This window comes from Hippoglossus hippoglossus, chromosome 5, assembly GCF_009819705.1.
Source record: "Hippoglossus hippoglossus isolate fHipHip1 chromosome 5, fHipHip1.pri, whole genome shotgun sequence".
Lineage (NCBI taxonomy): Eukaryota > Metazoa > Chordata > Actinopteri > Pleuronectiformes > Pleuronectidae > Hippoglossus > Hippoglossus hippoglossus.
Window position 1 is genome coordinate 27,527,340 of NC_047155.1, and position 20,914 is coordinate 27,548,253.

The following is a 20,914-nucleotide window of genomic DNA, read 5'->3' on the forward strand; positions in this document are numbered from 1 at the left end:
TGGTATCCTTAGAATTCTCACCTCACTTTATACCTCTTTCTCGAAATTGTACTTAAATTCCATGCATTTTACCCTGAGTACGGTTGGATGGTCATTACAATTCTGAAATGAATGGACTGAAGCTGCCAGTATTGAGTTTCCCTTTCCCCCAGAACTTTATATTTAACAAGATGGAAAGTCCACAGGATTATTTAACACCTGAAACTGTGCAGTGATAAGACACAGATAAGATCAGAGAACGATCTTTAAGAATGTTGTAATTAATATGGACTACATGTTACGTAAAACATGTTACTTAAACCCACCACACATTTGAGTGACTTTAAGTCCTGTATTTTTGGTTTCACTGGCCAAAAGATATTTTTTCAGGAGTTGGAGGATACCAAAAACTGAGCTTAAAGGCAAGTGTTTACGGGACTTGGAACTGGATATGGAAAATGGCAACTGATAATTAAACCAACTTATCAACTATATAATGTGATAATGTTGTATAATAATCTACTGCTGTTTACAGGCTGGACAACCAGCTCCTTCAACACACTGTCATTTGATCCATAGTTAAAATATAAAGAAATTTAGTTTTGCACAACTTAAAGGCTTATCCAGTCCATTTATTTTAATGGCAGAAGCACAATGGAATACACCATTGTCTTTAAGTGAAACATATTGTAAATGCATTTTGCAAAGGTCACTGCAGTTTTTACCTTCTTTTACTTCATGTAAGTTCAGAACATTGTCCATCATAGTCAACACTAATTGGAAAATATATTTGGACAGCTCTTATCAATGTGATAAATCAGCAAAATGAATCAGTTTATTATCACCTAACTTGTACCTAGAGCATCTACACTACAGAGACATTACTCGCTGCAAACATTATGTTGTCATGCTGCAGTTGGTGCTTTGTCATGCACTCCCATGAGGCGCAGATGTGCCGGCCATGTGTCTCAGTGTGGTGTGAGACATGTCTGTGTTTAGCAGAGTAATGATGGGCAGGGGGAGTGAGGCCAGGCTAATCAGTCCAGACAAACCCCATGGGAGTTCTTTAAGTGGGAGGATGTGTCTTGTGTTTGGTCTGTCTGCTGCACAACAGCCCAATTTAGAAGGGAGGCAGTGCTGCCATCCCAGACACAGTGTTGACTCTTTCAACAATAGCTATTGACAGAAGTGAGGTTTCTGGAATATAAATGTATCTGCGTGTTTCCATTGTTTCTCAGGTAATCAGCAGGCTACTCCTCAGTGTTCGGCTCCGTCGGACACTACGGCTGAACCGCATGTTTGGCCTTTGGCAATCACCCATGGGACATACTTTACACAACAGTGAGAAAATATACCACCTCTAACTTTCTCTTTCAGGCTCCATGTGAAAAACCCTGTGCAGTTGTGACTTGAAATAAAGCCCCACAGTTTCCTTTTCCTCCGTACAAATTCAGACACGGATAATGCTTCTGCTTCTCAGGATCTCTCACACCTACCTTGTTGGGTCTGAATGTTTCGGTGTCGTTCAAGCTAAAACAACAGGTGTGAAAGGTGCCTGGGACCGCGTATCGGACCAATGGAACAAAATTGGTCTCGCCAAAATAGGTGGTCTGGGTCTGGATCAAACAAACCACGGTTCACTTTGTTTACTGTGTGAAAAGATTGTTTTGGGATAGTTCGGACTATGGGGCCAATTTCAGGAAGCTGACACAGCATCAACCCATTAAGACTGGATGCAACATGAGTGTATATACCTTTTCAGCAGAGTTTGATTGAAGAAAACAACGATGAATATAGATATGAATAAGATTCAAATTTTTTGTTCACAATGTTTAGGGAAAGGACAATGATTCACAGTAAAAGCCAAATGTTTAAGTTAGCAAATGTTTTATTTATTGAATGTGCTTCAGAGGCTGTGAAATTTAAGTTTTTGTAAAGTTGAGATGTTGTGTGACTCATCAACAGAAAAACATTGATGTCAGTGTCTGACATCAATGTTTTCGAAAATGTTTTAAATTACATTACCAGCAAAGCACATGAGTTCTACAATAATAATTCGATAATATTATGTTATAATAAAGGATTATGTACTTAGCTTTAAAAGAGTCATGGCAGAGAGTTTCATAGATAGCTTCATTTCAGAGCAGTGTGAATCTACCTAATTCCACAAGCGTCTGTCTGTCTGTTGAACACACATTGTGAACCGTTCATCTAATTGTCTATTGTAAATTGCCTGAGAAAGTGCAGTGTCAATTTGGTGATTTGGACATGCAATGATGCGTTCAATATTAATGCAAAGTGACCAGCGCGCTGTAGCACTCGGTGTGTATGTGTGTGTGGGGGGGGGGCAGCTTGCTTGATTGGTCAGTCTGTGGACCTAGTTGAACATTTTTCTAAGTCCTTGGTTAAACTGCAGAAATTGGGTCAAACCAGGAGTCTAAATCGCCGGCTGATTTATTTTTTTAATAAATTTGATTATTTTTGTTTTTAATTTCAGACTGACAGACATTCAGGGGAGTATGTCGGGGATAATCCCCATCATGACAACAACATTTATAGAATCACATCCTTTTTTGCAGGTTTTCTTCAAAGTAGAAGCACAACGTTCATTTTGTTTTTGCAATGCTTCATATTGAACTGAAATAAAGAGCTTTATTTTAAAAAGTTGTGAACTTGGGTCTGAACATTGTGTCAGTTGCTTCACAGACCTCTGAATTAGCTGACAAGCCATGATTTATACCTAACAGCAGTTGAGTAAATAGTTCAAACTTGAACCCCACATGTGATCAGTAAAAAAGCAAATCCATTTTCATTTTATGAAATACATTCACTATAAAACCTTCATTGGATATAAACCAGGTAGGATGAAGTCAAACTTCACTCTGCACCATAGACTGTTGGCTCTGCACACAACGTCCAGCACACAAACAATACAAAGTGACAGCAGCACACAAACAATACAAAGTGACAGCAGCACACAAACAATACAAAGTGACAGTATATTGTAAAACCGTTTGAAGAAGACAAAGAATGAGAAGGAATGATGCTGTAGTAGCTCCAGAGCATTAACACAGGACATGAGAACAGGCATGTTTAGAACAAACACTGCACTAGTTTGAACAATATGTAAATGTTCTGTTGTGTATATAAGCCAGCAATGGTTTATTGAGATGAAAAACAAAAGCTCTTTGTGGCTTTTCTTCAAAGGGCACAGAGGTAATTTTGCTGTGTGTGTGTGTGTGTGTGTGTGTGTGTGTGTGTGTGTGTGTGTGTGTGTGTGTGTGTGTGTGTGTGTGTGTGTGTGTGTGTGTGTGTGTGTGTGTGTGTGTGTGTGTGTGTGTGTGGATAAAGGCAGCAGGGTGAGACGGCTTTGGGTCTGACGTGGAGGTGATGGGGAAGCTGACGAGCGTGTGGCTCTCAGTAGTGCCAGGCAGCAGCAGCTTCCTCACACTGCTCATCCACCAACTGAGCTCCATGCGAAGCAGCCAGCCAGGCTGTTACACACTGAGCAGTGGTGGGGGGGGCGTTTTGGTCTGTGGGACCTGCAGAGAAGTGAAGAATGTCAGTGATTGCTATATGACGGCTGCCACATCAGCACTTGACGTAGGCAAGGTTTGCTTCAAATTGCATAATTGGAAGCAACAAGGATTTTCCTGAAAAGCATCTGCAGAAATGTGAGATTTAGAAATATGAAATGCATTCATTCATTCCTGGAGATTTAATGGGATCCCGGCTTAAAACGTTTTATGCTCGTTTCTTTGCGTTGATGACATTGAAATGATGCCATTTTTCCTCTTAATAAGTAGATGGCAAATTGGATATGGTTTTGAAGAGAAGCCATTGCTACAATTTTATTTTGGTAATCATTTCACTGAACGACTGAAAAGGCCTTTTAATAATGACAGTTGATTGAATTCACAGAGCCGTTCATAAAGCTTTCATATGCCAGCTTCATCAACCATTCAGTCGAACCTTCACGGTGATGCATCATCAACTGTGTTTGAGTGAATAAAATAAATGAAAAGCATTATGTCAAAACCAAACCAAACTATAGGATCATGTTATGGCCCATAATAATAAGTAAAAGTTTCTTGTCCAACAACGACAGGTCTACATCTGTCCTGCATCCTTTGTCCTCTTTTAGTGCTCGCCAGCTCTCTTACTCTGCCACCTTTCCTTTTACTCTTCCTTATTTCAGGATGTCTTCATTGAGAATGGTGAGCGAGTTGTCTCTTATAGCTGGCAGGTAGCAGCGGCTCTGGTTGTTTGCGTGTGATGTGTGTCATAAAGCAGGTCATAATGTTCCAGCATGGTACACCAGAGTTACATAGTCCCAGTTCTAGGGGTCCAGGGGGCGCTTTGGCAATGACAGAAATGCCTATTATTAATTTGTGTACCATCACACTGATTTTGAAGCTATTATTTTAAGGTATTAAAACTACCTAGAGTTGCTTTAATAGCTACACCACATATACCCATACATAAATATACGCAATTCATCAGGTCTTACAATCTAATCTCATAGTGGCATTATCTATGTATTTTTAGTTTGCTGGCCTGCATCCCTCTTATAACCGTCAAGATACAATAATTGAATCACTAAATAAAGTCATCCTTCCTGAGAAATTATAACTTCTGATACATTTTATTAAAAATTCACGAGTATATGCAGTGCAGGCGTTTTCAGTTCATTCAGATGATTCATCCTGGAGAGTTTCATGTTTGTCCAAACCTTGGAGGTGATTCATCTGCTCGGCACCTGAAGTTAAACACTGACTGTCACACTGAGGACTCACATTTAACTTGTGTGAACTATTTATAGAAGAAACTGAGACCTGAGTAAAAAAGTTTCCAATCATAAAATGGGCTACTGTACTCTGGTGACAGGGCTGCAGCTCCTCACTCAGCTGTGGAAGTCTTACAGGCGCCTTTACAGCCTGGTGCAGTCTACCATATGTTTCTGTCGGACTGCTCACTGCACTCTCTGCACTGCTCAGGCCTCCGTCTGTTCCATACACTGTAGCAGAGCAGACATGGAGGATTTACTGCACAACTGTTTTTATTCCATCAGTCTTGTGTGTGCTGATGTATGCATACCTTCATGTCTCTGTGCTGCAGGTCCAGGTGCTCCTGCTGAGGAGCTGCTGCAGAGCTGCTGCGCTGCTGGTCAGAGATGGTTCGCTGAAAACCTCCACTGCAACCTCATGCCTCTGCTGACCAATGACAAGCACTCTGTATGCAGGTAAGTGACGTGGCCTTAGGTGTCAAACAGTTTGAGCTATACAGACACCCTTGGAAGCTGCTTTGAGGAAATAAATAATTGAATTGGTAGGATGAAACGTCCACCATCCCAGGTGTTAGCATAAGTGCTAGGCCCCAGTTACTTTTCCAGTGAAATACAGTTTAACATGAGATTATTTTGAAGGGGCCTGCAGATTAGTCCTTGTACTTGTAAAGTCTGAGCAGAATCCCGCTTAGTTTTACAGAGAAAGAAAGCACATACAGTTTTGAGGTGTAAGGTTTATTTAGTCAGTTAAGTTATTTGGGTGTCATATGGACACTGTGTGGCCCAGTCAGGATATCTCTACATCTGCTTTGATTTTTAACATTCTTCTTGCTCTGCATTTTCTGTACATGGTGCCAAATCCCGACACTCTACATCTCAAGGCTCTTTAGAGAGAAAAGGTCAAGACCTTAACAAATGCGGGAGACATGTTCAGAGACAATAGAGAAGACCTCAAATCTCAAGAAGACCAGCGCTGCTCCCGTGAGAGCAGTGTGGCCGCTGTAACCTGATAACATTGGCGTCTAAATGAAAAGCAAGATAATCCCTGTTGCACACATGCCACTCACACAGCCAGGTTGGCCCCGAGTGTCAGGGTGAAGAGAGACACTAAGGCTACATCCGCATTACTACGTTTTCATTTGAAAAGCACATCAACTACAGAAACGCCTGGAGTCCACACTTCTCCATTTTAAGAGCGGCTAAAACAGAGAAGTTTGAAAACAATGCTTTTAGTCTGGATGGGCGGAAAACAGAGATGTTTTGGAAACAATGATGTAGACACTCACAGCAGCTTGCTGATTGGGTCTTTTCGGGTTAGGGTTAGCCTTCTCTGATTCGTCAGTCTCCTATCACGTGATCCCCCTCCGGAAGAAAACAACCAATATCTGCCTCAGCTACCAGTGTAAAACACAACATGATTAATCAATAACAAATGTTGCTGACCCTGTTGTCTTTGCGAACAGCTGTTAAATTCTACATTTTATAATAATGCAACTGCGTACATGCTTAAAATATGAGCTATTGTTCACCCAATTCGTGTTAAGACAGGCACTCACTCACATGCCTAGTGCATATGATCGGGCACATGATATGCATATGCACAGTGATCATTTAGTTATAAAATGCTGTTTTCTAACGTACACTTAGTGCTATGAATGTAGCCTAACAACATTTGTTTGGATTTTATATAAGAACCATCAGACTGGTTATAATGATGATAGTAGAGACTCTTATAGTCATAATCTTGTCATTAATAATAACACCATAATAATAGTAGGAATAGTTATAATAATTTTCAAAAGTAGAGAGAGAGGTCCTACAAAACCTTACTTATATTTAAATTTAATATTTTGTTCCTCGTATGTGGCTTGATACAGCACATGTACAGTGACTGTAAAGGTTCATTTGATTCGTCGAATTTCTGATTCACTGCAACATTAAACCAGGTTCTGACCTGGTGGTTTCTGAGTTAAACTCAACCAGTCTATTTGCAGGATTAAGGAACCCTCAACTCTTCTCCTATTTTGTGAACATTATTTTGTCTCACACGATTTTTATTCAGTAAAGTCTATGAAAATGTGCATGTCGGAATGTTAATGTGTGTGTTTCTGTGTGTGTGTTTGTGTGTGTGTGTGTGTGTGCGTGTGCGTGTGTGTCAGTGTTGTACAGAATCACTGCTGTCTCAGCTCAGTGAAGGAGAGCCAGTGTGACACAGGTATGACTTCAGCCAGACGAGGGGACACGTGTGAAGTGGATCAGGAGGATCAGTGCTCAGGCGACTCCTTCCAGGTACATCACTGTGCTGTTTTACAACAGTTAGGGTGTCTGCCACAGAGTAGTGCTATAATTAGATGGCACGCAGCGAAGAGTGTGGGAGGAAGATGACTGAGACATCAGGGATGATAATGCCCACATTGTCTACCCTCTAAGGTTTGTAGAAAACACTGAGCTGATTACAGGTTGTTACTTTTACCTCTTGAATAGACGATGAGCTGTTTTTGTGAGTCAGGTTGAGTGTGACTCACTGTTTCAGACTGTTCAAAACAACAAAAGAGTAAATCATCATCTGTGGTCGAGTGCTGTGAATCCTGTAGAACTGCCACAGTAACATGACCTGCTTTTATACATGGACTTTCTGGACCTTCTCTGGCCAGCCCCCTTGTAGAGGGACAATGGACAATGTCTCTGGACAAAGTCTCAATGAGCCAATGTGAGAAAACAGGACATCCTCAGCAGGATTCACCCAGAGCGAATGTTGATGTCCTTTCTAACACGGGATGCAAAAGCAGAGCCGCGCATGTCGAGCACACAGAGAAAGATGTCAGAAGAGCTTTTTGTGATAAGGACCGTAAAATCTGGGCTGTAATCGAAAGCATGTGATGTCTGCAACAGAATTAAAACGTTACGTCCTTCCTCTGTCTGCTGCACCAGCCCTCGCCTGAATGCTCTGGAGATTTCTGTGTTGTTGTGAATGCCTCTGAGTGGAGATTCTCCTGCTGTGTGAAAGGCAAACTCCTAAGAAAGTCCCTACAATTGGAGAATGTTCATGTCTGAAAAATGGCTTCAGTAAAAACTGACTGTCTCTGTATTTTAGCCTTTAAACTAATTATAAATATCCCTGAATGTTTTGGTGTTTCGGCCAGTGAGATTTCAGTTTCAGATACCAGCAGGTTAGACAGCTTATTTGTGTTTATTGGCAAACAGCTCAAACTCTTGGCAAAGAACTGCCAAAAAATCTCCTGTTTCTCATTGTGCCCTTCAGACCTGTGAATACTTCCATGTGGAAACTGGAGTCACGCCTTTGGTCAGAGATGGCTCAAAAAGCATTCATTGTTTCTCCGAGCAGAGACCTGGTGGTTTAGCCCTCGAGCCAACTGTTCATGTGTTGGGGCGGCCGAGCCAAACCACTGTGCCAGGTCATTGTGTTTTAAGGAAAGTTAAAAAAGGGGGAAGCCTGCTTTGCTTTGCATGACATGTGGTTCAACTTGAAACTGAAATCCTTTGCAGTGTGTTCACAGGGTTGAATTTGCCCACTTGCCTGTTTGGCAGTTACCTGTCCCCCTCCTCAGCTGTTTGCTAATCAGGGCTAAAAGTGGAGGGCCATAAAGAGAGGTGGTGATTAGAGATGTGACGGGCACGTTACTGACACACTCCTAATAGGCTCTGCTGCTGCGTCTGGATGTCCAGGTGTGCTGCAGCTGCTGTGCCCTTGGCTTACGAGTGCGCGGCGAAGGAAGGGGCTGTGATGCTCACCAGTACCTGAGCTACCCGTGTGGTCACGTCTTTCTCACCTGCTGCGAGGAAGAAGAAGGTCCCAGCCAGATGCCGCTGAAGAGAAAGCAGAAACCCAGACCAACTCCTATGCCAAAAAAAGGTACCTGTTATCCACCGCACGGCAATTTGTCTCGACACTGAGCTTTTGACATGTAAAACAAAATCATCACATTCATAGGTACTGTCAGGATTAACTGTGTGAAAACTATAAAACTCAGTTCATCTTTTTGTAGTCAGAGCTGTTCTTAGAAAAAGAACATTTGCTGACCTAACAGAAATAGAGTTTACAAAACTTAGAAGATGTATTGAAGCTTTATATCACATCACATGATCTTCACAACTAGATGGAGGTGTTCCCAAAAAAGGTCACATTTTAACATGCATTAATAAGAGGATTTTTAAAGTGCTCAAAAGAAGAAAACAATTTCAAAATCAGCTTTTCTATAAAATCTGGAAAAACTTTATCTGCCCATGAAAATCATGTGTTGTGACTAAAAGAGCCAGAAGAACTCACTTTCATTTGTACGCTTTGTACAAAATAATCCTCATTTCCAAATTGTTACCAAAATGTTTTCAAGAATTAAGCACAGTTAAGTTCTGTATGTAGATTATTTAGCCTCTCTCGACTAATCAAAGTCCTTAACCATGCAACATCCATTCAATCCATCATATACCCAAAGGACACACACATATCTGAGCCAGTGAGCTCTTAGTTCATGGAAAGCCAGCCTTTTCCCATCATGCAGTGTGGTTTTACCGTTGGCAGAGAACAAGGGGAACTTGCAGCTACCTCCATTTCGTGATGTTGTCAAAGTCTGGCCAAAACCTGACTGACACCTTTTGAGTTGATGTCAAACAAAAAGAAGGTCAAACATTCTTCAGAGTGAGATAAAGGAAGAGATTTAATACTTTGTGTTCAAGGATCTTCCTCAAGCTGCTTCACCACAATTGGCCCAATGTGTGATACTTTGCAGCTGTGAACAGCTCCATTGCAGACAGGGATTCTTTGTGAATATCCTACAGACACAAAACCTACTTGGAGTTAGTATGTAGACTGGAACTGGGACAAATACACATGTCTCTGAACTCCAATAACAGTCTCACAATTCACGATAAACAAATACAAACAGAAAAGCATCAATGTAAAGCAATGTAAACCACATATTCTTTCTCCTTGTAAAATGCATCTGGGTATGTTACACTATAAAAACGACTGGAGCCAATAGACTCGAGCAAGATAAAGAGGTGTCACTTCATTCTAACTGCAACCTTGTAGTCTTCAGACCCAATCAACGCTGACTCAGGTGACGTCACCTGAGGACATTTATCACATTTCCCTATAGACTGTATGTAAAGAAGGACGACATGACAGCTCCCAAAAGTGAAGCCAAGTTTGATCTTGATTTCTTCCTGGTGGCTGGGTGCAGAACAGGTCGTAAACACCACCTCCTCAATGTTAGCGGAAGGGACATTGACCAAAAAGTCAAAGTACACATTTAATACTTTGTTCTCAAAGATGGTGTGCGTCATTTTATGTAATTCTATGGGCAGCTGTGCTCAGGAGGTAGAGAGGGTTGGCCACTAACCAGAAGACCAGTGTTTTCGATCCCTGGCACCTCCAGTGTGCATTCTGAAGTGTTCTTGGGCAAGATACTGAACCTCAAATTGCCCCTGATTAACAGTATATGAATAGTGTGTAATAGAAAAGGGGCTGCAGCACCTGTATACCATGAATTGAAACCAAAATCACTACTGATTGGGGCTGTGGCTCCAAATGACGTCATAATTGCAAGCTGGTGACAAGTTGGTTAGAAGCTGGTGACAAGCTATGGATTTAACACACCTCCTTCTGGGGCCCCTAAAGGCTTATATGTGCATGTGTCCACATATACCCCCCCCCCCCCCCAACACACACACACACACACACACACACACATATAATGAGAACTTCTTCAGCACTAGTTTTAACTTGCCTCCTCAGCATGTCTGCAAACTACTTTTGTTGTCACTGTGGTTGTTGTGGCTTCAACAGACTTTGCACCGCACAGGAACTGTCTTAGGTTGAGCCATGCTGTTTTGTCCTCGTTGAAGTGCATGTCAGAGGTGGAGCGGGGGCTGGGTTTGATCTTCCAAGAGACAGATGCTCTTGGTTGATCGGTCAGGAGTCATGTTGCCATTCGGAGTAATGGGGAAAGATATATGCAAGCTGGGATGAATCAGGAACAGATGGCTGCTCAGGCTGTCATCTCTCTACTTGTGCCAGCAAAGTTTTCCTCTGTCTCTGATCCATCACGTACATAATGCCGGCCACATTTGCATCCATGAATTCTTAAGAAAATGAGGTTGAGGATAAACATGCTTCATGCAAATTATTCCAATATCCATTTGTTTGTACATCTACAGAACAGTGGTTTGAATACTTGTGCTTTTGTTGGGTGCATTTGATGCATATATCTTGTTTGCAGCTTTAAGCTCCATGAGAAGGGATGATTTTGATCAATAACAACAGCGGGGATGGGTGAAAAAAACACTTATTATTATGGATTGGTATGGTATGACAACACATTTATAAGTCTGTTAGTCAGTTAGTGCTTTTCTCTGAGTATCAGTCTCCCCCAGAGAAGCACATGTATCATCCCCAAATCACTGATATGTGATTTGAGAAACCTTTGTTCATCTTTCCAGTTTATGTCTTGGAGTGGAAGCACAGCATGGATCGGCAGTTCATTATGAGTCAGCCCTCGTGGTTGTGCTTTATTGGGAATAGTTGAATGTGGGTATGATGGTAAGGTGAGGTCAGTCTCCACGCTGCCTCCCTGCTGTTATTTCGTTCACAACATCAGAGGAATTCCTCCTAATCCTGCCTTTTAATCGACTCAGCTCTAACCATCGACAGCAGCTCATTTCCTTCAGCTTTAAAATGGGAAATTTGAATGATGTCATTCTGAAGTGGGAATCGTTTAACCTGCTGAAAGCTGTGAAAGGTTTAGGAGCTGCAAAAGAACTGTTCAAGCGCTCAGGCACACACACACACACACACACACACACACACACACACACACACACACACACACACACACACACACACACACACACACACACACACACACATACTCAAGATGCATGAAGTATGCCTTTACCTTGAGTGTTTTATGGATGAGAAAATGGATGAGGATGCATTGTAATTATTTCCATGGGGGATATGTTTTTAGTCCTATGATTCACTGCCTTTTAATTAAAACAGAAAACATTTAATCGCCCTGCTCCTCTGAATTTAAACTCCAGGTCATGACTGTGAGAAATCTTAAAACAGACCAGTGGGACCATTATTGTTTCAGTAAACTTTTTGCCCTGACTTTTTGACTGTGTATGTGAAGCATGGACATGTTCATGCACGGTGCTGTGTGTTTTTTTTCGATAGTCTTGATTAGGCAAACCAACAAAAAAGGGTGGTTTATTTTTGCCATTTGGTTTTTACTTATGTTTGACATTAAAGGGATACTCCTCCAATGTTACTCATGAAAATCAGTTTAATAGTCGTGGTTACGATGTCACTTCACTGTTAGTATAGTTCCTTCTGTGGCTCTGCAAGGAGCTTCGTAAAGTCTGAGGAAATGACACAAGTAACAAGGTCTTGAGGTCTGGGCTTACAAAGCCAAAATGTGTCAGAGAAACTCTATAAACCAGGGATGTCAGGTTCGTGCATACCAGTCAGGAAAGGTTGAATGAAAGACTTGATCCATTGGCGTGATGGGAAATGTAGGACCAAGTGCTTGTGGTGCTTGACTCACACTAGAGACTGCGAATCAGGAAATCTCAACCTCCGCTCTTTTCATTTTGAACATTCCCCTTTTAGTAAAATGCTAAATCGTTTTAGAGGGGAGTCATGACACCTGACTAATTGCACAAATAATCTATGATCTGACAGTTGGAATTCCAGTTGGATTCATGGCATGACAGCAATTAGTCCCTGCTGTCTTGCAGTGCGAGCAGTTTTTCAGTGTGATTTCCCATCATTTACATTTTGTGGCTTCACTTTGCTGTGATATATATAAAACAAAGCAGTAAAGTAGAGTCTTCAGTACTGTACATGCACTAAAGCTACACCCTCACCAGCTGTTTAGAGGACATGAAAATAAAGGAGCAGCATTGTTTGTGTACTGCAGTGTAGAGCCTCTAAGCCCTATTGTTATTCAAATATAATCAAAGTGAAACCTACAATATTTGAATACTTATCATATAAAAACATACCCAGATAAGCGTGCACTTCTGGTTCCTCATTGGTTCTGATAGCAGGTGTATTCTTCCCTGAACCAAACAAAGAGCAGTTAAGAGCAGCTACTGTTGCTTTCAAATCTAATATACTTTCACCTTGGCTCCAAGACAGTGGTTGATTCAGTCCTGAACAGTAATTATTCTAATATAGCCAGTGACCCTACATAATACAGTTAGCTTAAGGTCAGTTCTGGAAGCTTGCAATGCTGTTTTTTGCGACCTGGGTTAGAGCTAATAAAACATATTTAATCTGTCCCTCACAAATCTTCCTTTGACTATTTAAAAACGTGATTGAAGGTCATTTAACTATGTAGGTATGGTGTATTGCTTTACTGTGGCTCAAGTTTAAGAAACCCATGGAGATTGTTATGGCATTAGGGGGAATTCAAAGTTTGTCAAGCTTATTGTGTCTAGTTCCGGTGGCCAAGCTTGGCAATGCTTTAAAGAAGTGTGAGGTAATGCAATGTTCCAGGTGAATAAAGGGTTCGGTGCCTGGTCAGCTCACATTAAAAGTGTGATAGAGATGGTGTGATATGTGCACTAATATAAGCAGTAAACACAAAAGTTTTTTTCACTCAGTACATACGTCATACCATTCCCTCTCTTCTCAATCTGATAGCTTTTTAAAAACACTTACCATCTTGTGTATTTATTTTCCCAGTACTTCACTCTCACATTAACGTGCTGTGGTCACAAGAGCTCTATAAATGCATTATGGTTTGACCCTTACCCAGTAACAAGTGTTACTGGTTTCATGTAATGATGCTAATTTGGGTATTGAAACTCTGGATAAAAGAGCCACTTAAAACACTGTAGATGTAAATGTTAAAGAGGAACAGATGTTGTTTTGTGTCTTCAAGTCAGTTTCATGAGGTACATTGGCTGGATAATTTATCCTGCACATCTGTTGTCTCCAATTTGAGACCTGACCAATCCCCTTCTCTCATTCCGTCCAGTCTCAGACAGCAAGTACCCCAAAGAGGCCTATTCCATCAGTGCCACAGATGAAGCTGCCAACGTGGTGAATGAGCAGGAGGATGTGGATGAGTGTCAGCTGTACGCCGGCCAGTTGTGCCAGCACAAATGCACCAACATGTGGGGTTCCTACCTCTGTGACTGCCACCAGGGTTACATCCTGCAGAAAGACCGACACTCCTGCGCACCAGGTACTGTAAATCACCTTCAGAGTGAAATGCCACTTTCACATCACCTGTTCTTGCTATACATTCCAGAATTTGGTGGAATAAGCCTGGCACACTCTTACTTTAAGTTGGAAAAACCCAGTGAACCAGTGGGGTTTACTTCGGTATTTAACAGATTTCTGGGACATAAATGCATCCGTTCCCTAAAGTTATCTTGTCGCCATCCGATTGGTCCCTCATTATGCTTTCATTATTCATGCATTTGAAGTTAACAAAAACCTGGCAATGAGCAGTACACCTACTGAACTCCTGTTTTTATTAGCATTATACAGTTTACCAAATTTAGCTCTAGGTGTGTTTTGACTCCACTTTTAAGAGGTTTCGATTATGGACCATCAAAGGGGGACTCCATTAATTAAAGTTGGGATACCCACAGAAGACACCTTTTTATGCCTTAACCTCCTAGACTGCTGAATCCTCCAATTCTCATAATGCAACTTTATAGCATCTTTTATTTAACGCTCATTGTCTGGTGTACGACCACATCAAATTTGAAGCTTGTAGTTTGTACCACAGGCTATCTTCAAAAAATGTCTCTAAGTTTCCATTAAAATGTGATATTTTAAAGAGGATTTCCTGAATGATGGGAAAAAACGAATGAATGCAGGTTTACACTACATTGATCACTATTGTTACGTGACTATAGGAGTTAGTTCATTGGTTTCAATAAATACTTGTTGACACTATTTCAGTTTGGTGCTACTATAGAAGGTATTAGTAAGTTTTGCTATTGCTACATATTGGGATTTTAACTGGTTTTACAATAACCGCTGTTTCATGACATCACGGTTTCATAACCGTAAGAACCATAAAAACTATGATATCTAACTTTGTTGTCCTGCATCTCGCGAGTGATGTTGTTGGTGTGTGCAATGCGCTTGTTGAGTGTGAGGGAACTGATACCAGCCTTATATCCAGCAAAAAAACTGAAATAAATCTGCAGTGTGGGAGCATTTGGGATATGTACAAAATGACCAGGGTATCATTGAAGAAGGTGAATATCCAATATGCAGAACGTGCTGGCATAAAGTGACTGCCAAAGGTTCAATGCTGAACCAGCAGCATCACTGGATTGACAAAAGTAGCTAATGCTTACAATGGCTATATGCAGCGATAGCAAGACTATATCCTTTAAACCATTGTGGAAGAAGAGGGTATGGTAAGGTAACATACTTAAAAGGGTCAAAATCAATCAAACTTTAGACAAACAAAAACAACGGAAATATCAGTTTCATGATGAGTTTGTCCATCACTTCTTTTCATCCCTTCAGCTTGCATGACGTTTAGGTCACTTGTGGTATGTTTCATGTATCTCATCATTTATTTAGAATCGGTTTCCATTGCACTCTGTCACATTTAGCTTTTATCCACAACGCCGGCTTTTTTCACCTGAGTAAAGCCTAAAAGGTTTTTTGTGATATTGCATTTTTGGTGTTTTCACTCAGGGTTTTTTATCCACATGTTGAAAAGGCCCATTTGCACAGACAGGTGCATGCACTTACCGACAGTGTTGTTTGTCGTCATTTCACTACAGGGTCATTCAGCTGCGTCATCTTCATTATCTGAGTTTTCTTCAGCAGACATTTTTAACAGAGCCGATGGAAGAGTTCTGGTGGTGATTTTCCAGCCATTTGTCAAATTATTTGTGTGAATATGAAGAAACTTATATGTTTGCAATGGTTTTAATGTCTCTTCAACGTTCAGATTCTGTAATGTAGCAACATGTTAACATGCTAACCAAGTTGAACATGTCTTCTTCCACATCCTCTGATAAACTACAGCAGTGGTTGGCAACTGGCAGCCTGAGTAGAATAATATCTGTTGCGGCAGATGATATGGATAATCAGATTATTTTTATTTCACCATATCAGACTGACACAGATAATCATGGGAGTCACTGGTGCTGATCTCTGTCATAGCAACAACATTTTCAGAATCACTTCCTCCTTAACAAGTTGTCTTCAAAGTAAAGGCATTATTTGTGTTTTGTTGCTGTAATGCTTTTATTTTGAGCTGAATTACAGAGCTTTTGTTATGAAACAATTTGAAAGTGGGTCTGAACATTGTGCCGATTGCTTAACAGACCTGTAAAATAGCCAATATGTAATTAATGAAAAAACCACACCAGTTCAGTAAATAATTTAAACATGTATAAAAATCCACACTCATGAACAGTAATAAAGATAATTCAGTTAGGAAAAACATTGACTATAAATCTTCATTGCAGATAAACCAGGTATGGTGAACACAAAGTTCCCTAACTTTTCTCTGCACTATAGACTGTTTATAAAAAGATCTGCACCCAACGTCCAGCACACAAACTATAAAAGTGATGGTATATTGTAGAACTGTAAGGGAAGGGGTTGTCTAATGACAAGGAATAATTCTGAAGTAGCTCTATAGCATTAACACAGGACAAGAAAACAGCCCACTCCAAACAGGCAGGTTTAGAAAGGCCACTGCACATAGTGCTTTAGCCTGTATATAGTCATCTTCATAGTTTTTCAAATGCAGTTAATGTTGTCCCCTACTTGACCTTGTGTTTCATCAGTGATACTAAAGTAGATGATGATTGGAACTCACTCAAAGGAGATGAAGGAGTTTCTATAGTATTTTACTTCCATTAAAAGCTTAACTACATGAGTCTTTATCCTATATGGTAATTTCTCTATGACTATGCTGTGGTTAAACCAATAGCCGAGTTCATCATCGTTCTCATGGCAGTTGAACGAGAGCCATTTAAACCTGCTCATCAAAATTCCCTGCAACCACAAATGAAAGATAATTTATTCCCAGACCTCTCTGTGCTCTATAAAAGAGAATAACGACAAAAGCATCCAGCTCAGGTCAAATGTGACTTGCTTTTTGGGAAAATATAATTAGGGTAATTTCTTTTTTTTAAACTGGTTTCATGGATCAGAAACATTAACATCCCTCCATAATTTGTGGTCCTTCATGTACGGTCATGTTTGTTATGTTTTCTGATATTGTGTTTGTTTGTGCAGTGAGTCCTGATGAGGACAACAGAGTCAGAGAGGACAGTCCTGCTGTGGTCCCAACACAGACCACTACGACCAGTACCACCACCAGCAGCCCTGTCCGCCTCAATCCCTGTACAGGTATTACCAACATTACACTATAATGCATACACTTTTCAGTTTGCAGGGAATGTGTGCATTTAGAGTAAACATATATATATATATATATATATATATATATATTAATATGGAGGCAACAACTACGAGGCAGTGACTTTGGATTAGGTCTTCATTAAACCCTGCGCATACATGACCATGGCAAATTTGGAAAGACTTATAGTATAGCTTAATAACACAATCCATATAGAAACACAAATATATATGTACAACTCTCAAACTGATTTACTCTTCTTAATACAGGAATAATGTAAATAATAACTCAGTGTGATTGTGTGATAATGACACTTAAGTTGGTGGGTTACTGATCTCAGCGAGTAAGATCAAATACCCAGGTATAATGCACATCATGTAATGTCAGGTATAAACATCTCTTCAAGCTGTTTGAAACAACCAGTCGCTCCTGCAGTACATACAGTGGCCATCAATGTGCGCTCAAGTTCCCATGTTATAATGACAAAGTGAAATTGTGACAAAAAGTTGAATATTTAGCAAATGTATTTAAAGTCAAAATCTCTCATTAACAAAAGTATTCAGACCCTTTGTTGTCTTCCACTGTTTTCTTTATTAATTCTGTGTCGGAAACGTAACTGTTCTTTGGCTGACTGTGGCTGACTGGTTGGATTGGACATAGTTCAGGACACTCATGTGTATGTTAAGTCCCACAGTGCACCCTGCATGTCAGAAACTCCCCCAGACCTCTGAGATCAGGCTGTCATAGACCAGGGGAAGGCTATAAAACCACAGCTAAAGCTTTGACTGATCCCAGGAGCACACTGACCTCAACAAAAATAGCAATTTTATCCATATACATTTAATTTTACAGCACAGTAAAGTGTGTGAATCAATGAAGCCACTGTGAACTGTACTTTTTGAATTTTGAAAATAACTGAACTCCAGATGCCATGCTAATTGACCTCATTGAAAATAATAAGTGATGTATTGTATTCAATGAAGCCCCGGGGACGTCATTTTCAGGCTTTAAGAGATTCTGCCAAAATCACTTTACCTATATAAAGGTAGCTGTGAACAAGGTTGGAGGTTCTCTTTAAAATATTAAATATGATTTGTAGATTTTGGCTTCTGATATTCACCTCCCGCTATGAGTTCCTTCTTCGTGGATCACTCTTCTAGGTAAAACTGTGTGTTACAGCTTTATGTGTAATGGGTGATGACAGCGTTTTGGGCTTTTTAATTTAAGGCAGTCAAGTGTGCTAGCAGTCACTGGTGTCTCCAGACTCTAACTCGCCTAGAGCCCAGTAGGCCGGATACATCTGCTCAACACATCAGCCGCCTTTATTGAAGCAAAGCAAGTAGACTGGGCTGACATGTGTCCGAGTGCTGCCTGACTGAGGTGAATGCTCCCTCCTGCAGTAAAACCAACTGCAGCATGAACTTTCACTGATAAACTGTCCAGCCATAGTTAATCTGCTGTGTTTACGCTGCTGTAGCTTCATGAGCTGAATCGTGATAAAGTCAGGAGGGGATCAGGCCCAGAAACCCTTAATCCCCTGGAGTGTACACCAGGATCGTGCAAAAGCCTTGCTCCTTCAAAGTGTCTCTGACTGTTGCTCATACGAATATCCTGATCAATGTATGGAGCGGCCTTCAGGCACTTCACCGCTGCAGAGCTTTTGTGAGGGATGTGTGAGAAATGGTGGTTGAAACAGCCCCTGGTCCATGCCTCTTTGTGACAGGACCACGGAGCTGTTTAATAGCGAGAATTGATTCTGTTGAGTTGAATGCGATAGGTCATGAGAGGCGCTGAAATAGCAGGACAGCAGGGAAACAGCATGAAGATTAGAAAGTGAAGACATTATAAGCAAAGACTGTCCTGGAGGCGTAGCTGCGTGCAATCCGAAGATGACTGTGGTCATGCTGCTCATAATTTCTTCGTCTCTCTTGTAGAAAATGGTCCCTGCAGTCAGCAGTGTACAGCAGTGGCAGGCCAGGCTCGCTGCTCCTGCTTCCCAGGCTTCTCACTGATGACAGATGGACGCATGTGTGTAGGTAAGGTTTGCCGCCTCCTCTTGTCATGTTACCCCTGGCGGTAATTGGAGCAATTCACAAAGCTTGTCTATGTGTGTCCCTTAAGCTGTCTTCCTCAAGCTGGGTTTGCACAAGGGGACAAACAAGCTGACACCATCAACAATACTTGCACAAATGAACAACAACAAACACATACAGCCAAGGCAGCACAACTGCCGTGCAGTGGAGCAGTTTGTCCAGAGATTGGGACACATTTTAATTGGATGCAGTCACTCACGAAGAAGGAAAATGCAGGTCTTATGATACTCAACAATGCATCGACTGATTGAGCTCACACTTCCTGGAGGCCGGTTGCCGGGAGCATATGTTGGCCATAGCCAATTACTCTACAGCAGCAATGGCTTTAAAACACTCCACATAGTGCCTGTGTACTTTGCTCCCTTCCTTCATTCAACACAACGGTGGCTCCTCTGACAGGAGGTCAGCATTCACTCACAACTGTGGCCTGTTGCACCTTTAATGACTATAATTTGATTGGAACCTGTGTTGCCTGGTGCTTCCAAATCAGACTTAAAGGGATAGTTAACAGAAAAAGGAAAATTCACTCATTATTTACTCACCACTATGCCGATGGAGGGGTGGGTGAAGTGTTCGAGTCCACAAAACACTTTAGGAAACTCAGGGGTGAACAGTGTTTCAGCCAAAGTGACCTCTTCTTCAGACATAATAAATCAACGTGTGGTGTCATCCAAGTGTCCGTAAGCCCCGACATTCAAATTGGACTGGAAAAGAGGTCATTTCCACCGTTTTTTACGCTTAAATGTCCTCTACCGGAAGTGGAGAAGCTAGTGAACGTAGCCACACAAACGTGCACAATATTACATTACAAGTGAAACATTGAGGTTTGTCCTCAAGAAACTGATTAGCTGAGTTGGTTAAAGACCATTGTCGGATTAACCCTCTTTAGGGTCCTGATGCAAACATTTGTTGTTGGGTCCTCTATACATGGCATATTGTTTCCCCAGGTATACACAAACCAAGTTTATTAATCATTGTTTATTAAAAATGACTTTAATAATAAACATTGGAAACAATTTTGTTAATTTTACTTTCATTCATTTTAAGTTGAATGTTTGCTAGTTTACCAGTTTTCTATGATAATAAACTCAACAATCTTGTGTTATTTCCTTGGTCTTATGTGATGGCCATTTTCTACAGAGCCCCTCTGGTGACATTTGGGTAAAAATCTATATTACGTGGCCATGAAATAATAATGCTGGGAACGAGATAATAAGTCATGACCAGAAGATATTAAGTGTGGGAAAATACCATGTGCTCACAGCCACGCTCTCTGCACACTGGTCATTTAACCACGCATTGCACGGTGAGTCATCGTGCACGGAAATGTTTTTATTGACCAGTAATTGCAAACATGACAGTGTGGCCTATTATCTTGTTCCGACACATTATTATTTCATGGCCACGCAATCTTTTTTTTTCATACTAAAAGTGTACGTGAGCACAAAAGCCGAAAATGGCGTACCAAAAACAGGGTTAAGTGAGATATGATCTGCCTCATATCCCGCCCTCTACACGCCCACATTCAACCATAAATGGTCAATGCAAAGCACCTCTTGAATATTACATTATCCTGCTGACCAATGGGTTTCCACGGTGAGTCATGGCATCAAGCGATGAGAAGAGGAAGTGAAACTCTCTGACACTGACATTGTGGTGTTTGTTACTGAGGTGGA

The 20,914-nt window shown here is 41.0% G+C and overlaps 1 protein-coding gene across 2 annotated transcripts in view; it reads left to right on the top strand.

Annotated features, from left to right (window-relative positions):
* fbln2 (fibulin 2) overlaps window positions 1-20,914 on the top strand; it is an 84,127-nt gene that overhangs the window by 24,152 nt on the left and 39,061 nt on the right. For both annotated transcript variants that reach the window (XR_004613874.1, XM_034585902.1), the window contains exons 3-8: window positions 5,098-5,221; window positions 6,925-7,054; window positions 8,453-8,639; window positions 13,771-13,980; window positions 17,022-17,135; window positions 19,080-19,181. Coding sequence is in view for 1 of the 2 variants with exons in the window: in XM_034585902.1 (XP_034441793.1) it covers window positions 5,098-5,221; window positions 6,925-7,054; window positions 8,453-8,639; window positions 13,771-13,980; window positions 17,022-17,135; window positions 19,080-19,181 (867 nt within the window). In the remaining variant the exon portion in view is untranslated. The remainder of the gene's footprint in view (window positions 1-5,097; window positions 5,222-6,924; window positions 7,055-8,452; window positions 8,640-13,770; window positions 13,981-17,021; window positions 17,136-19,079; window positions 19,182-20,914) is intronic.